General features: G+C 38.1%; 1 protein-coding gene across 1 annotated transcript; it reads right to left on the bottom strand.

Moving 5' to 3' along the window:
• Positions 1-521: 521 nt before the first annotated feature.
• LOC137388107 (piggyBac transposable element-derived protein 3-like) lies at positions 522-2,626 on the bottom strand. Its single transcript, XM_068074622.1, has 2 exons — positions 2,584-2,626; positions 522-2,206 (listed from the first exon to the last, which is right to left on the bottom strand). The coding sequence occupies exons 1-2, from the start codon at positions 2,624-2,626 to the stop codon at positions 522-524; spliced, it is 1,728 nt and encodes a 575-aa protein (XP_067930723.1).
• Between the last annotated feature and the right edge of the window lie 16,278 nt (positions 2,627-18,904).

The raw sequence follows: 18,904 nt of genomic DNA, 5'->3' as shown, positions 1-18,904 counted from the left end.
AAACAAACCACTGGCGTGTTATTGTCAAGTATAAGATAATTACCTGCAGATAGTTGCCTACAAGAGATAGTAGGCCTTATAATCTCAATAATACTTGATACTTGGGCTCATCGATACAGCAACGCCTTACTGTCAAAACAAATTGCAAGGATAACTATAGTAGTGCCCATCTCCATTGATTGAGTTGGTATTTCAATTTTGCTTTATAGCAACGGTCTGATTTTCTGGGGCAGAAGTGCCACTTTGTCTGCGGTCAAAATTTGTCTTGGGAGAAATTGAACTCAAGGTCCAGAGGCTAACCATTACACATAGAACCATAGAACCATTGTAGTATTTCACTCAAAGGAAACTCACAAAAACAGTACATTTCATATTATTATTTAAATATCAAATTATTATTATTAGCCTACTTATTATATTCATTATTATTATAAATTTTAAATAAATATAATAAATTAAACTATACTTAAAATTTCTCCCTTGACACTAGGAGTGAAATTCCTGCAAAGTCCAAGTGCCATTTAATTATGAAAGTCCAGAAAACAGTTTCTGTCCGGCACCGTGCAGAGGAAAACATCACAGTGCACACATTTCACACTTGTTTTGATTTTGCAATCTTCTCTTCGGCAACGCGCACTGTTTTTTAATCTCATTGCCATAGGTAAATGTTTTGCACCTTTTTCTCGACTTTTTTGTGTTGGGAGAGGTACGACTTGACGGTATTGACGTGGAGTGTCATCAGGATCATCACTAGAGCTGCTGGAATCCCAAGCATCATCAATAAGTTGCTCTCTTAGCAAAAAACGGTAGTCATACAGCTGCATTATTTTGGAACCTGTGTTGTTCCTTCTGTATTCTAGCCAACAGTTGTTCACAGCTACATCTGTAAGATGCATAATAACTCGGATCGGCCACCGCTTTGATCGTGCCGTAAACCGATGGTATGAAACCATCTGATCACATAAGTCTACTTCTCCCATTGATTTATTGTATTCTCGAACGGCAGCTGGTCGAGGCGCAGTAAGAAATGACTTAGTTTTTTTGCACCATCTCCGGCACTCATCTCTTGGTTCTAAGCCATGTAAAGAAGAAGCAATAAGAATGCTCTTGTTGTCAAACCACTTTATGATGCTGATCTGCTCGTCTTTCTGGTTTGCAGAGACAAATTGCTCCATGGCTCCTCTATCTTTCTTCTTCATGACTTTATCTGCTGAGAACGTTACTGGAACATTCTTGAGGCTAACAGTACCTGTTAGGGATATGTCCTTTTTGGCCAAGCAATCTATCAAAGGTATGGTAGTAAAAAATCTGTCACAGAATACATGACTTCCTTGAACCACATCTTTAGTGAGCCGCAGGACCGCTCCTACTCCTTGCCCACCCGAACCATCGTCAAGCTTGTAATCTTTAAATGTATTTTCACCCTGATAAATTTCGAAGTCTAGTACCATGCCACTAGGAATTGCTAGCACAAAGTTTTTGAGGCCTGTTGGGGACGGCTTTCGCGGCACGTATTGCCTAGCTGGACATCTTCCGGTGAAAAATATCATCTGCTCATCAATGCTCACTTTGTCTCCCCTAGCTACCTGTGTGCAAGCAGTTCTTATCTGTTCAACCAAGGGACGGACTTTCCAAAGTCTATCTGCTTTTTTCTCATGCTCATTTACCGAGAAGTTGTCAACTACTTTAAGATTATTTCTGATTTTAAAAAACCGTGTTCGAGACATTGAATTTGCTATAATTGGTACCCTCGTCTTTTTAGACCAATACATTCGCAGTCTCTTCATGTTGATGCAACCCATTATGAGGCTCATCCCAAAGAATTTCTTAATCTCTGCCATCGTTGTACAAAGACTTTTGCCATGGTTCTGGGCATGATACTGGTTGGTCAGATCAGCTATTGTTTTGAATGTGTCATCATTCAGGTATGCTTTGAATGATTCCAGTGATGTCTTATCAAGCACTGGTGGGTCAGAGAGCACAGGATGTTGGGAGAACCTACTGGAAAATGTGTCACTTTTCTTGAAATTATAGCTTCTCTTTTTGCTCGCATCCTTTTTTTTGGTAGAAGGTTGTGGTTCGGCAACATCATCATCTGTGTCAGCATCATAATCTTCATCACTGGTGTTTTGAGAAGCTACATCTTGTTCTGGGTTGTACTCATCTTCGCTTGACAAGTATTCAAGATCAGACTCATCCAGTTGGGCTAATAGATTATTATCACCATCCCCATTTAGTGACAAATACCGCTTTTTTGATGAATTTCCAACAAAAATTAGTTTTATTGTCATAAAAACTTAGACAAATGCACACATGAGCATTGTTGACAAGTCAGCAAAATAAACTGTGACTGATAAATGCTTCAACTTTACATTTCTAAAATGTATGCTAAAAATTGTTTGTAAGCATTAAGCTCCAGTGTCCCCCGCAGAGGACATCAGATTTAAGCTTGAGCAAAATAACTTCTAATACTAGTAAATAAACTTTAAACTAGTTCAACATTTTGAAATGCATGTTAACAACAAGAATATGTAGTTTAAAATTATAGATGCACTGCTTGAACAACTATACAGATAGATTTACCTGGAAGGTTTGAAGTTTCACACTTTGAAGTGGAGGCAGCCATCTTGAATGTTTTCTACCTCTCACAAACGAGAGTGAAGCAAGTACCAACATGAGAAGACAATAAACACATTGTCCCCTGAGAAGGTCATTAGACCTTAATACCTACAAATTGCTAGGCTCAATGGTATCACTAATAAAAGAATGTCCTCTTCAGGGGACTCATGGCCTCAAAGGGATATGAACATGTGATTTTCAGGGCCAAATAGCAATAAAAATACAATTTATAGTATAATTATTAGTTATAATTATTATTATATAATAATATTATTAGTTATAATTTATTATCATCTCCAAGCCTACAATAGAAACTCTGTACCTGACATGAATAAAAAACTTCACATAACTTCAGATGAATACTGGTATCATATTGAGTTATTCCATGTCACTTTCAGGATCACTGTTCTTATTTGCATCTACATCAGATTCTGTGTCTTCAGCATTCTGGCAATCAAGGCAACCACAGAGCTCAGTACACGGTAACTTGGCAGTTTTGCATGCACATTTGTTGCTCATACAGCCAGTTTTCTTGCATTTGCATATAACAGATTGTATCACATTATCTGGTGCAAGCACCCCACTATGCCACTTGATAGAATAGTCTGTCTCATCATTCTCAAGAGCCCATCCATGATTTATTGGTGGTGGTGCATCAATGGAAGCTTCAGTTGCAGACTTCCATATCCTGGCAACATAATTCGCTCTTTTCACGTGTTCTACTAGGGATTCTTTACATGGGGGAAGAGATGAGCTCGCACCAGATTTGGCAATGAATACTTTATAGCGTAGCCAATTTATGTCCATCCCGTCTTCCTGGCATACAGTTGACACGTATAGGCCTCACAAAGATTGAACACCTCATCTGTGTTGAATAATTTTCTCAGTGAATTCATGGCCTGCTGGCACTTGGCATCTGTTTTTATGAGTTTGTAGTGTATTTTTTTCCCTTGCCAGCAAATGAGGATACAGCATCACAGCCCGAAAAAGCGTGAACTCCGATGAGGGCATCCACTACATTATCACCCAGCTTTCCTGCCATCTTAGTGACATCCAGGAACCTTCTCTTCTCTTTGGTCCCAGTCAAGATGGCCCATTGAAACTTGACCTTCCTGCAGTGGAATATTACCATAACAGCTACATCCGTATCTGACGATTTTATGATCACAGGTCCACCTGCATGAGCTGCATGTAATATAAGACGTGTATCGGCCTCCTCGTGATCGGTGGCTAGGCATCTTACTTCCCCAGCAATAGGTTGTTGGTTTGGTGTAAACATCAGACTCACACATGTGGTTTTGGTGGTGGCATACAATGTTAGTGTCGTGTCTCTTGTTAATGATCTCCAATGGCTCACCAGAAACTCTAGCATAGACTCTTTGTTTTTTCTAGACCTGAGATAGGAGCGCCAATCTTTTGGCACATTGACTTTGCTGTTGGTTATGTGCAGGCAGTGTTGATGCTTGATGTCTCCTCTTCTACTTTTCTCACCACCTTTGATGCTATGCTGGTAGTAGTTGTAGATAACAAAATCAACTCGAGCTGCTTTGTACTTTCTCCCACGAGCTATCAGCAGGTCTAAAATCACCTCGCCGAGTTTCCCCAAAGGTAGCTGGAATAGCATTGGCTGACAGAGCCTGGATCATGGCCTTAGCATCAATTATGATTGCATCCACAACATCCAAAGATTCAATAATGTAGTCATTGCAGTCAGTTTCAAGAGCTTGCATTAGTGTTGATTTGTTGGTTTTTGACATTGATCCATCAGCAGCTGCCAGTGGCACTGAAACACTAGAGAGCGGATGTGATAGAATTGCTTCTAGATCAATAGGTCTTGATTTGCTGATTATCAGAAGTCTGGCAAACAGGGACCTGTCACTGGCATGCATGGCAGCGTTTGCTTGCTGAGAGGTTTTCCTTTTGTTAGGCTGAAGAAAAGTAGAGAGCTTAAATGCCTTAATGGAAGTGAAAAAATCCACTGAGCCCGTCTGTATTCTTTGTTCCACAAAATCTTTCAATTTTGTCTCACCCACAGTCTGGACACTCAGGAGATCTTTCAAAACTTTAGCAGGGGCGATACAGCCAGACATAAAACTGATAAGATCCTTGCCCTCATGCTTAAAAGGATTGATGAATGCCTTGATAGTAGTGATCACTTTCTGTACGTCAGATTCATCTTTCTCCATCCGGGTAAAAAAATAATAATGAAATTATTCACCCAAGATATAATTTCAATTTTTTTCTTTCTAAATTGGCTCAATGAAGATTCAAAGGCAGATTATTTCATAAGATTAAAAATCAAATTTATGTTTGCAATACAAATTAGGCTCTTGAGCTTTTCATGGGTGTAGAAACCTGACGCTTGTTGGTGTGATGTGGCATCAGAGAGTTGTTAATGTATGCGATTTCGATCATTTGCAAACATGCAACACCACATATCAATCTTTGTCAGGTAGCGAATCTCAAAGGAGTGTAATTTGCTTATGTGAAGTTTACCTCTGCTCTGTGAGCTCTGAATGAACAGTTCCTGAAGTTTGCATGTTCCCCATCTGTTCACATTCACCGGAAATGGTAGCCCTTTCTGACTGAGTTTGATACCATCGCTGCATTGCATCTAAATGATTTAAGACAGGAACATATTTATCATAATGGCTACATAGGAGCACAATATAAATTTCTCACAAACTATGAGTCCTTGCTTTCAATTTATCTACTGTTTGAACTGTGTACATACATCTGCTTACATTAAGAAACTAAGAAGCTCAGGTAAAAATACTGCATGTGAACAGACAACTACCAACACTTCTATGTTTCCTTCAGGCATGTCATAACATTAACATAATTTTACCTTATAGTGATACCCTTTTTTAGAGTCACTCCCTTCAAGCCACCAGTAGTCTTCGTATCTCTATTCACTGTCTGCTCAATGCCCTGGTCAGCAGATATGCTGCTGAAAGCCAGACGGCCACTACGCTGGAGTGTCCAAGACCCAGTCTCACAGAGTGCCTGGTATATCTCAAGATTAGTTGCAGGAAGTTGCACCATTTCATGCCAGTATGCTGTCCCATATCTATAAGAAAACCAAAAAAGGAGTAATATAGATCTCATATTTTGTAGCTATCGAATGAAATTGCTGGAACACTTTGTTTCAACTGGGTTCTAGTTATCATAGTTTCTGCCTGCTGAATGATAAAACGATAAAAAATATGAGCCAAAAGTGAGGGATTAGTCAAATGAAAACTTATATATCTTCTGTTGTAATCATAACTAGAGCTCCAATTGACAGGTACATGTACATGTACCAACCTTGCATAGTTTGGTCAATCAAGTGAGAAGAAGAATGGTAACATCAATCTGAAAGCTTGCACATGTGCATCTCAGTCTGATTCACGAGTAGCTCTAACAAACATCAAGAGTAACTGAACTGCTTGAATGTATGTATACCAGTAGGCAAACATGGGACATTTTTGGCTTTTGGTGGTAACATAGTTTTTAAACAGTTCATAAACTTTAAGTAATTGGGGAGGACAGAAAGCTCGATGGTTTTCGTTGATCACTAACTCAGCTAGATCTCTGTATGTCTGTGCGGACAGCTCATCTAAGGTTCCACTAAAGCTTTGTAGAAGTAGCCATGATAGACTCTCGTACATGACTTTGTGGGCACCAATGAAGCGATTGTAGTTGTGTCCATTTAGTACACTGGGCATAGATCGTTGAGCAACTATGTCTGCCTCGATGAGCACATCCTCTAAGCCCGAAAGTTTGAACATCTTACTAATTGCTCCCATGAAAGCCATGCAAGTGTGAAACTCTCCCATTCGAAGGATGAGACGTTTCTGATACAGATCATTCATATGTCATTGATACATCAATTGCCCCAAAACCAAATCTCACGCATTGCCCCACTCTTGGGTTGACAGGTCTGTCTAGAAATGATGTTTCATTGGCACCCCCTTTCAGTGGCAATTTCTGCAGTTATTCAGACTAATTTTGGTATGGAAAATTCAAACTGACAAAACTGAAAAGTTGCCGCAGCTACCATTCCCACTTCTATGAGAAACTCAATAAAATGATATTTTTAAGATTTATCTCTCCTGTAAATAAGATTCCTTCCATAGAAGCATCAGATTTGCAACTTATATCATAATTATCTTGCAGTAACTTAGGATGGCAGTGGTGAATACAAAATTCATCTTCTATTTATTTTAAACATTCCATATCCTACGATTGTTACACGCACGTGTAAACAGTATAGGCAAATAAACATGTATAAATATATATGTATATACATTGTATATATTCATAAAGTGGATACTTAGTCAGCTTATTGGTCTAAGCTGACTAAGTGGTAGTGATTTTCTTAATCAATGCTGTCCTGCCATTCATTTAGCCACATGAAGAGAGTTAAAAACCTGCTACTAATGATAAAGTGTGATACTCAATGTACCACATGAAACTATTAGTAATAAAATGTTTAACTTATAGAGTGAAGTTCCACTTTTACAATTTTTACATATATATATATACATTGTATATATATACATTGTATATATACATTGTATATATATATACATTGTATATATACATTTTATATGTATAGGGCCAATATATATATTTATAAAATATATATATTTATTTATACGGGACAGATGGCACAGTGGGAAAGGTATTGGGACCGTGACCATTGTGTCCTAGGTTCAAACCCCAAAAACTGCACCCTTCTGGTGGTCCTTAGACAAGACCCTTGCTTCTACGTATGATGAGTGCAATAACCAAAGCCATGCTGGCTCGGACGTCGCTCGGTCAAACAAGGTCCGCGCTGCCTGTTGCTGAACCAGGACAAAGCAGTGAAAAATGGGCTACTGGTTCAAAACGGATGAAATGGACTCGGACTGATAACACGGACCTCATGCAGTGCTACTTTATGAGTGAACCTCAAAAGTGAGGCTACATGGGAAAGATGCGTCAACTGTGAATAAACATGTGCCCTGAATTTCCACTAACCGCTAAGCAACATGTAGCTCAGAGGAGTAACATAATCAAGCAGCACCTCATATCGGAACTTGAGGTAGATGAAATTAGGGAACAGTTCACCCAAGTAACCTCGACCAACGAAGAGTGCATATGAACACACACAATCACACATACACAATCTTGTGTTGAATCACGGGTTGAAGAAGACATGCACTTTGTCCTTGACACCAAGGGTGAAAGAGCGTGCAGAAAATATCATCTGCCAGCTGCTAATAATTATGGAAGCAGGGTACCACCACAGAGAGTTAGCAAGGCCATACCTAAGAAGCTGTTAGAAGACATCAACTTGGAACTGGAGTCAATCTCAACTGGATCGATCAGTGAGACTGATGCCTTAATCTACAGTACGGCAACCGTCGTCTTGGAGGACCTGGTTATTAAGCCACTGTCAACATAGCTTCAAGCCATTCCATTTTGGCAGCTGAGGCTACAAAATAAGATCAAGGACTTGCACAAGAAAGTTATTAGGCTCAGTGAGAGATCAAACCACAGTTTGGAGCGTCCAAAAAGGGAAGCCCCAATTGAAGCTCTAGAATCTGCCAAACAGCAGCTAGTAGCACTCTTGGCACGACTGAAGCAGTACACTAAAGAGCGGGATAACAAGAGAATGAACAAACTGTTCATCAATAATCCATCTAAAGTGTATTCCCAGTTCAAAGGTGAACTGCAGAGGCCAATGTCAGATCCTCCTCGATCCAGCACCTCAAAGTTCTGGAAGGACATCTGGGAGAAAGAGACTACTTATAACACCACTGCAAATTGGCTGAAAAGGCTTAAAGAGAGCCACCAACACACTGTGGCTCAGCAAAGACTCACCATCAGCGAAGTGGACATCGAGTGCAGAGTGCAGCGTATGAAAAACTGGGCAGCACCTGGTCATGACATGATTTAAGCCTTCTAGTTGAAGAAATTGACGTCACTTCACACTAAAATGGCTAAGCAGATGGAATGCCTAATAAAAGAAGGCGACCATCCAGAATGAATGACCAAAGGACGAACTGTTCTTCTGATAAAAGATCCAAAGCAGGGGCCGATTCCCAAGAACTATCGACCAATAACGTGCTTGCCCACTACCTGGAAACTGCTCTCAGGAATAGTTGCAGACAAAATGGAAGAGCACATGAGTCACTATATGACCAGTGCTCAGAAAAGAATTGGGCGCAACACCCGAGGAGCCAAACATCAGTTACTGGTGGATCGGATGGTCTGTCAAGACAGCAGGAGAAGGCATACCAATTTTGCCATGGCTTGGATTGACTACAAAAAGGCCTGTGACTCAATTCTCAATAGTTAGATACCTGAGTGCCTCAGTATGTACAATGTTCACTCTGCTCTTGTGGCATTCATCAAGATGTCAATGACTAAATGGAAGACCAAACTGGAGGCTAATGGCAAAAAGCTTGCGAGTGTAAAAATTAAGCGAGGCATCTATCAAGGTGACTCCTTATCACCGCTGCTCTTCTGCATATGCCTAAACCCTCCAAGCAATATGCTAGAGAAAACTCAATATGGGTACCAGTTTAAGAGTGGCACCAAGATAAGCCGCCGCTTTTACATGGATGACATCAAGCTGTCTGCTAACAAAGAAAGGGACATTGATTCGCTAATAAACCTCACTCAGGTATACAGAAAGGACATCGGAATGACTTTCGGTATTGAGAAATGTGGAAAGCTAATTCTTAAGAAAGACATTCTATGCTCACAGATGGCCTAAGAATGCCAAATGGTACCATCAAAAATATAGAAGAAGGGTACAAGTACTTGGGGATTATGCAAAGCAACATCAACCACAAAGCCGAGGTACGTCACAAAGTCATTACTTAATACAAGAAACGCCTTCGGCAGGTCCTACGGAGCCAGCTCAATGCCAGGAATCAAATCATGGCAATAAATACCTACGCACTGCCAGTAATAAAATATCCAACAGGCATAATAAAGTGGACTGAGGAAGCCATCAAGGAAACAGATATAGCAACTCGTAAACTGCTGACCATGCATGGAGCTCTCCACCCAAAATCTGATACTACTACATTGTATCTCGATAAAAAGATGGTGGCAGGGGACTCAAAAGTGTACAGCAGACAGTGAAAGAGGAAGAACAAAGCATCAAAGCTCATGCAGCCTCCATAGCTACTTCAGATAAGTTGCTAGCTGAATTTCAATCGGCTGCTCTGACAATGGAGCTTTGCCATGATGATGAGAAAATTGACTGGCACATGAAACCCCTTCATGGTGCTTACCACCGACAAATATCTAAGGTTGACGATCTTCACCTGACTTATATGTGGCTGAACAAAAGAAATCTAACGGCCAATACAGCGTCGCTAATTATGGCAGCCCAGGAGCAAGTGCTCCTAACAAGGCAACTCCAAACAAAAATCTATTACACTAGAGACGATCCTAGATGCAGACTGTGCAAAGATGCACTTGAGACCATCCAACACATCATCAGTGGATGCAAGCAGCTAGCAGGAAACGCATACACTGAGCGGCATAATCATGTCGCAGGTATTGCGTATAGAAGTCTATGTGAATAGTATGGCCTTAATAAACCACAACACTGGTGGGAAGCTCCTGGTAAGGTCAATGAAAATGACCGCGCTAAGATCCTCTGGGGCTTCTACATCCAGACTGACAAGCATGTCCTAGCAAACCAACCAGATATAGTGGTGGTGGACAAGGAGAACAAGAGGGCTACTATAATAGATATAGCAGTACTCAATGACTACAATATAGCCAGCAAAGAAAAAGAAAAGGTAGAGAAATATCTCCTTCTTGGAGAAGAGATTGAAAAATGCTGGGATGTAAGAACAACTGTAATTCCAGTAGTCATTGGGGCACTGGGCGCAATAACACGGCGCATAAAATGTGGCTTGCCCAGATACCGACAGCAATCAACTCAGGTGAGTTGCATAAAAGTGCTTTATTGGGAACAGCTAAGATCTTGAGGCGAGTGCTCAAACTCCCAGGTATCTGGTAGGAAACCCGAGTTAGAGCAGAAACTACCACCCATATGGGTTGACAAAGTGAGGAAACAATTTTATATATATAACTATATGTATATAAATATGTATAACATATAGTATTGTATGGTTTAATAGCTTTATTTTACAAAAAAATCCAAAACACTAGATTTACGTTTTATAACCTGACACTGATGAATCATAGAAGATAAAAAGATACGAGATAAGTGCATTCATGGTTTGAGCTTTGACACGACTTGTGTAGCCTACATACATGGCTCTCAAGAAATTAATTTGATAAACATTGACTAAGCACACAGGCCAAACACTTTTTAAAGAGCTTGAAAGGTCTGTTTCTAATGGTGTATGCCTTCAACTTGTCTGCAAGGGCTCTCAGATTTACAGAACATGCTATCAGAGACTGACTAACAACAGCAAAATTGAGCTTGCTAGGAGAAAACACAGTGAGGTGGGTGAGTATTTTTTTAGAGTTGTGATACTTTACCACTCAAAAATTTAAGGTGAGATAACGGGACTTATAATTATTCTATAAAATAATTATTATGTAATTCAATTGCATAATTAATAATCATTATTAAGATGGAAAGAATGCTGGCATTGTAATTTGTACAAACCAGTAGTGGTGGCTACTGATCAAGAGGCTAGTATTCAGTTTGAAAAACAACTAAATTTCAATCCAGCAAGGCATTAACTATTGGTCTTGCACTTGTTTATTAAATGGATAAATCATGCATGTATTCACTCTAGTTTATTGCTCTAGTTCACTCTGGTCTAAGCTGACTAAGTGGTAGTGATTTTCTTAGTCAATGTTGTCCTGGCATTCATTTAGCCACATGAAGAGAGTTGAAAACCTGCTACTCATGATACACCTTGTCAAGATGAGGAGGAGCCACCAAAAAAAACCACAATATCCAATTCTGCTCTCCACTTATATCTATCAAGACCTACATTTAAACATATATGCAAGATTTGTGAAAATAAGGTGCAGTACTATTCACACAAATCAACTAATTGCAAAGCTGTCCTTCATGTGGCCAAAACTGTGTCTGCTGGTATATCCATCTATCCTGTAAATTAACCTAAGATATGATTTCTCCAGTTGCTTTGACTATGATTAAGTAATTGATAAGTAATTGATAACCAGTGCACTGTATTGTTTTGCAGACCAACTTGTACGGGTATAGCACCAATGATTGGCATCATATCGCCCTGCAAGCAACTAAGGCCTTCGCAACAGATTAAAACTCCTATGGGCATCTTCAAGCATGGTTTCGCGTGAAAAAACTTGCTGATTTTGCGAGCGGTCCACCTGTCTACGTATGCAGATGGATTGAAGAATGCTGCTACTATCAAACAGGAAGAACATGTACTTTGTAGAACTTTGATCAAGATGTGGTTGCTTTAAAGATGGCCTCTCATAACAAGTGTTATGACGAGTATATCTGCGTAATACTAGATACACAACTGCGGAAGTGGTGAAAAAGTTGATCAACCTTGCCTCAACAAAATCAATTAAGATCGTTCGCTACTTACCTATGGCATCTTGGAACTTTTTATGTAAGAGGAAAAGCAGAGAGCTGTGCCTCTTATTGCAGTTTTATGGATATTACAGCCCAGGTACCCAGAGGGCAACTGAGTTAGAAACCTTCTCAAAGGACTAGTTTATATCTATGGCAGACATGATCAAACTACCATAAATGCAGTGACTCCAAGCTATTGAGGATGTGAGGGCCATCCTTGTGGATGCCATGGCGCTTATCCAAGCCCTGCCCTCCAGTGCCATTCCTTCAACATTCCGTCAACTTGCTGATACCATTCTTGATGTGCTTATTGCTCATACTAAGAAGTATAAGGCTGCTTGTGTGGATTTTGTGATTGAAAACTATTGCAAGAATAGAGCTACTAAACTTCCAATGGGAAAATCTCATAGGTTTGCACAGTTTCTCTAGCTGGGATGCAGTTTCATCTTTTGCGGGCAAAGAGAAAAAGAGTCATAGGAAACTTATCAAAACAGAAGTCAACTTTCAGCAGGCAATGAAAGGAGAATCATTTGAGTTTTGGAGCAACTTTATTCTCTCTGAAAGACTTAAACACGCAAACTCCATGGGCAAGAAAAAAGCACCTAGGAAAATGGCACAAACTTCAACTGACTAAGGGACAGGCTTTTTGTGTCTAGGTCTGGGCTGGTCAGCTCCTTCCTCCCTTCAATCGCTGAGAAAAACATGTACATTGTATCAATTATGTTGCAGCTACCTACATGTACATGGAAAGAGGCAACAACACAACTTGCCAATGCACCAGTTCCTTCTTTACATCAGTAGATACTGGGTAAGAAAAATGATGAGTATGCAGTAAAGTGTCATACCAGAATCATTGCTCCACCTGATATTCTACAAGCAGTTCTATGGGAGTGTCAAAAATCCAGGTGCCGAGGAAACTGATGTGCCATTATCATGGCAAAGCTGCCTTACACAGAGCTTTGCACAGGCGTGCAAAGACAAAACTGAAGCGAGGGTAGCCGAGGATGCATATGGTGAGGACAATGACTAAGAACTCAACATATTGAACAAATAATTAGGATATGCAATATTTTGAAATATTCCAGCTCGTTTTGTAAGACTGTTGATATTAGCTACTAATAATACTACTAATAAAAATGCTAATAAAAATCACCATGTTCAGTCTGCTTGCAGCGTTATTATTATTTTCTTTGATTCATCAGTGTCAAGTTGTAAAACATAATTACAGTGTTTTGAATTTTTCTAGTAAAATAAAGCTATTAAACCATACAATTATACGCATGTACATAGGTATACATATACGTATATACATGTATATAGTTTACATGTTGTGCGTGTAACAAATGTAGGATATGTAGTGTTCGAAAATAGATTGAAGATAAATTTTGTATTCACCACTGCCATTCTAAATTACTACAAAATAATTATGATAAAAGTTGCAAATCTGATGCTTCTATGGAAGGAATCTTATTTACAGGGGAGATAAATCCTAAAACATTATTTTTATCAAATTTCTCATAGAAGTGGGAATGGTAGCTGCGGCAACTCTTCAGTTTTGAATTCTCAATACCAAAACTAGTCTAAATCACTGCATAAATTACCACTGAAAAGAGGTGCCAACGGAAATGCAAGATAAACGTCTTGGCCCACGGCCTATACATGTACGTGTACGTACACATTTTTTGAAAATTCCATCACGAAATCATATTCGAAAAACGAAAATCTCGAAAATCAAAACTTTCGAACTGCATCTGGTGATGGTTGAACATATTCATTAATACTCATCGTACATGTACTTTAAGATTATGGAGTGAGAAATATGGGCTTGCATAATTATATTTCTAATCCTCGATGGAATAAGAAATTTAGGCCTGCGCGAACATATTTGTAATATCGAGAATTGGGAACAAACTTACGTCAATGGTATAAAACTCTCCTGCTATAAACTAATCTGTATGACTTAACAAGAAGGAGCTGAAATCGACTCTTTATACAATGCTAAAAGCAACAGAGTGCGTGAACCTAACGCTATTTGAAAAAATACCTGCAGGACCGAACAGAAGGGAGCTTAACACTTGTTAGAATAATCTATGTATTTGATGCTAATATATTTAATGCTACAGTCTTTGCTATGATGTGCTAATATGGCATTACTCTTTTAAAACCCTCAATTAATAAGCGAGATCCTTCAGTAAATGAAACGTCTTATTTAGGCCTATGAATCATTTTTCCTGAAAGCAAAACACTGAGAGAGCTGGCATAACAATTTCGGCAGTAACTACATGTATCATACATAAAACAAGTGGGCTTAAACGACCCTAATAACAATTACTTGAATCGTCTAATCACAAAAGCTACTGACTGCAAGCTATGTAAAAGTTTCCATTATTTGACAATAGGCAAGCTAATATGGTATATCAGAATCGAGCAGAATTATACAACAAAATAGATACCATTAAAAACTCCATAAAAACCACATGTAATTAACAATGAACAACATTTTTCGATAACCATAATCCGTATGTACAGATTATTAAGCGAATAATATGGAGGAACATATCAATAAAAATATCACTTAAATAAGTTTATAATGGGTAATAACTACTAAAATTAAAATCATTTAATATTCTGGCAAGCACACAATGTATTATTTAGGATTTTTCCACCATGTTGCCATGACGAATTAATTTATTACAGATTGCATGATGTGTGGCTCACTCATCTCAAGCTAAAAAACTAGTTTTGGGTTATTTTCTAGGTCAACATCAGGCCAGACAATCTTTAGATGAAGATACCATCTGATTTATCAGAGCGACCACAAATTTCATATAGTTCACCTCATAAGTAATTTACTGATTTCGGGTTTTACGCCCATATATGAAATATGACGAGTACAGAAGAAAGACTTATGCAAACATATTTATAATATACAAAGAATAACTTAAGTTTACTGAGAGATTAGAGGATAATTGTCATGGCTGTTCTGTCCAGAGGGAGACTGGTTGGTTACATATAGGTAGGCAAAAAACATATGACAGTTGTAAAGGATTTTACTAACTATCATTGTTCATATATTCACTCCTATCATATATCAGCATATGTATACATCGATATAACTACTGCAGTTTATTACCAACTTCCTGTATGTGTTTAGATCTTTTGTAAACTAGGTGGGCTGGGCTTTATATCATTTATTCTCTTTTTCTACAGTTGCCAGATTTATCGCAACTTGAGAATAATCAGACTGCTCACAGGCACTGTTCACTTTTAGGCACTACCCATTTCCTATATAGGTTATCTTTGTAAAGCAGTACTAGCAATACTTATTCTTATTTTGTTCAAGTAGCCTTATACTCAGGTTGCATACCAGCAAGAGCAGAAAAAAACAGTAACTATTCTGTATTCAATATTAAACTGCACCAGAGGATTGTATGATGCCAGCACTAGTCCATACGATTGTGCGCCAGTCATCTTCTCTAATCATCAGCCGTTTGTTCAGGCATTAGTTGAGGCATTAGTTGAGAGGGGGTTGGCAGTTAGCTGCCAACTCCCTTACACCAATAGTCCGGTTGCACTATTTGTTAGGTGCATCATCTGAAAGGCATTAGTGGTACCTTACTGTCTGGCTGCTATTAGTTGTTTCCTCCTGCCAGGTCTTAGAGAAGGCATGCATCTCGACTATTAAAACTAGAAATGTTAGAGTTGCCCTCTCTCAACAAAGTCCAAGAGTAAACAACTCTCAATTTGAACCCATAGCATCGACTTCAGAGCCAATCATTCTTTAGCAGTGGTTATTAAACCTTTAACAGTGTTCATCAACTGTAAATTTCGTTGCATTCTTTTCACCTATGCCTATTGTCACAGCACAAGATGATGTGTAGAGCTTAACGCTGTATGTCATGAAATATAATTGTATACATATATGTTAGATTTGTGAGATGCATGCTACTAAAATCTAAGAATAATTACAAGTTCATGTTTTTTTCTAGACAGAGGATGACACATACTTTTGATTAAATAGGCTAACTAGTAGATCTTCAAGATTAAACTTGTACTATAACCAGGTACCAAAGCCCATTGGCACTTGGGCACATACCCCGTCTGTAAAGCAATAGCATAACCAATCATAAAGAAACATAATACTACTTTCTGTAAACATATTTATAATATGACAGTGTTGTGAGTATTGCCCTGCGTGTATATAATTTTGTGTACTAAATGCATCATGATTTTTAAATTATTGTGTTCCTAAATTACCTGGTGTCATGTGTCAGCTTGTACTTACTGCTAGCAGCTTCTGAGCTGTATTGGCTTATTATAGATCATGTCATTGTTTGGTTGGAATTTTTCTTCCGATCATATAGACATCATCTTTAGCCAATAAGAGAAATGAATTTAATGTCAGCTCATCAGTTAGAATTTTTGCCACCTCCTGCTACCATTTGGCATCAAAAAAAGCTACAGAAAACAGCATTTGTTATATTATAGTTAGCTTTTGGTTAAACTTTAAGTTATGATATTTGTGTTTATATTTGTCATTTCACATTTAATTATAGCTTAGCTTTTGTCATCACTGTTATAGGGCAAAATTTACTGTCTTGAGTCGAAGACCAGTACGATTATATGGAAGCCTGCAACAGAAGTAAAAATCTCATACTTCTCACAAAATGCTTACAGCACAAAAAACTGAATTATCAACATGCCTTGCATAGACTAGTGGATAACTAACGACTAACATGTTTTGGTTATACCCGCTGAACAGGAATGACCAATGTGCCTTGTTTAGGCTTATGAAAGACCAATGATCTTGGCTTTTTCTTTTTTGTACCAATACAAGTAAAACCATGACCAACATGCTTTGTTTATATCAGTAAAATTCTGACCTTGCATTTAAGCATTGACTCTAGCTTTAAGCAACCAATTTTTTTTTTATTCATCAGCTGAGTTGGCTCGATTTAAACTAAAGAAAAACTGGTTTTTATGGGTTTTTTATTACTTTTTGTGTGAAAAACATCATATTTTAAGCTCCTAGTGGTTTCTGTATGATAAAAATGTAATTATATGTAATTATCAGCTGTGGAAGTTCATTTAGCACCTAGTAGTAAGGTGGTGGTAGAGCTCAAGTTGCAACTACATGAAATCCTAGCCCAACAATGAATTAGTGAATTTCAATTTCAATTGCTTTTATCAAGTGATATGATGATTCCTTTATTGGTGAAATATGAAAACCATTTAAAGTATACTAATCCCCTCATAATCTGTAATAATGAATGAAAATTTTTTTAAGTCTGGCCAAGGAGAGAAGATTGCTTATAATTAGAAATTAAAACAATAAAATCCTTTTGGGCAAAAGCTTTAAGTTTGCAAACTAATATTTCATTTAGTGTGCACAAGCCAAAGTAGTTGGATCGTTAGAATTCAGTTTATCAAGTTTTTTGTGTTTCGAAAAGTTAAAGTTGTGCCTTGAATTTCCAATATGCCTCGCAAACAAAATCCCGTTAGGCAGTTTTTCACTTGAACTGCAGAAGGCAAAGGTTTAAAGGCAAAATGTATGTGTCCTGTTGTAATGCAAGGTCACACAGATAGGCTTAAAGCACACGTAGCAAAATATCAAGCTGCTACTTACTACCACGCAATTAATCACAAACCATACAAACCGGTCTAAACCATAAAAACCGGTTTAAACCAAAAAAACTTGGTTTATTCAGTTTTTTCATAAAAGCCGTGATTTTTTCCAACCCTACCCATGAGAACTACCTTAAAACATTGTCTGCTCAAAAAGCTCATCTTTTCGAATTTATTACATATAAATATACAATTCAGAATGGTGATTGTTGATTTAGCTGAAACATCAAAGTTGATACAGTTGACTGGATTTTTAATCCCCATTATCATGTCTCTCTTCAACTAGCTTATATTTTACTGCTGCAGTTTTTTTATTGAGATTATATCACGTACATACTGTTCTGCATCCTCTTCATTGACAAGTAGGCAGCAAAAGTCATTAACCAATGAGGTTGAGAATGTCTACCCGTAAGAATCATAGCAAGAATATAAATGTGAATGTTGGTAGTGGCTTTAGCCTTTTCTTGAATGGTTGCTATGAGCTGATGGCAAGGCTTTATGAGAGTTCACAAAAAAGAGAGTAACATATGCATGTTTAGCACAATTATTATGTAAGATTAGTGAAAGAATGGAACCTTCAGGTAAGCAAATATGTCGGTGCACATGGCTTTTACATAATCTATTGATAGAGTTTACATAGGAGACACTTACTTGGTAGTTTCACATATAAGACTTGTGACATTTTACTTATTGTTGACCAAAAACATTCCACCTGCAGCAGGCTATTTGCATTTATTTGCAGCAAATTCTGACTAATTTTATCTACAACATGCTATTTACTTGACTGACACTGTGTCATCAGCTAGCAGTTTTCTAGAGATGTAAGGGCTCGTGTTCTTCATATGAATCTCAATAACAACATTGAAAGTAAGCCATGAATTGAGTTTTGATGAGCAACCGAAAATTTAGTACAGAGCTAATCTAAACCTAAAAGAGTAAGAATAGCCACTCGGCCTGACAAGTTCTAGTCAGTTTGAAGTGTTTAATTACTGGTTGTTTGGAGTCATGCAAGTTTATTGAAAAGCTGCTGTAATTGGAAACTTGGCTCTTCGATAAACTTTTCAATTGAGATAATAAATGCATTTTTATTCCACTTTTATAGCAAATGTGTAGTGAACAGAT

Source organism: Watersipora subatra, chromosome 1 (genome assembly GCF_963576615.1).
Source record: "Watersipora subatra chromosome 1, tzWatSuba1.1, whole genome shotgun sequence".
Taxonomy (NCBI): Eukaryota; Metazoa; Bryozoa; class Gymnolaemata; order Cheilostomatida; family Watersiporidae; genus Watersipora; species Watersipora subatra.
Note: the sequence above shows the minus strand (reverse complement) of the source record. Positions and strands in the feature narration are given on the sequence as shown.

Bases quoted from the DNA above. Each gene is read 5' to 3' on its own strand.
- LOC137388107 (XM_068074622.1), bottom strand. From the start codon at position 2,626: ATGGCTGCCTCCACTTCAAAGTGTGAAACTTCAAACCTTCCAG. The intron at 2,207-2,583 runs GTAAATCTATCT...ATAATCTATTAG, and splicing joins TGAAACTTCAAACCTTCCAG to CCCAACTGGATGAGTCTGAT.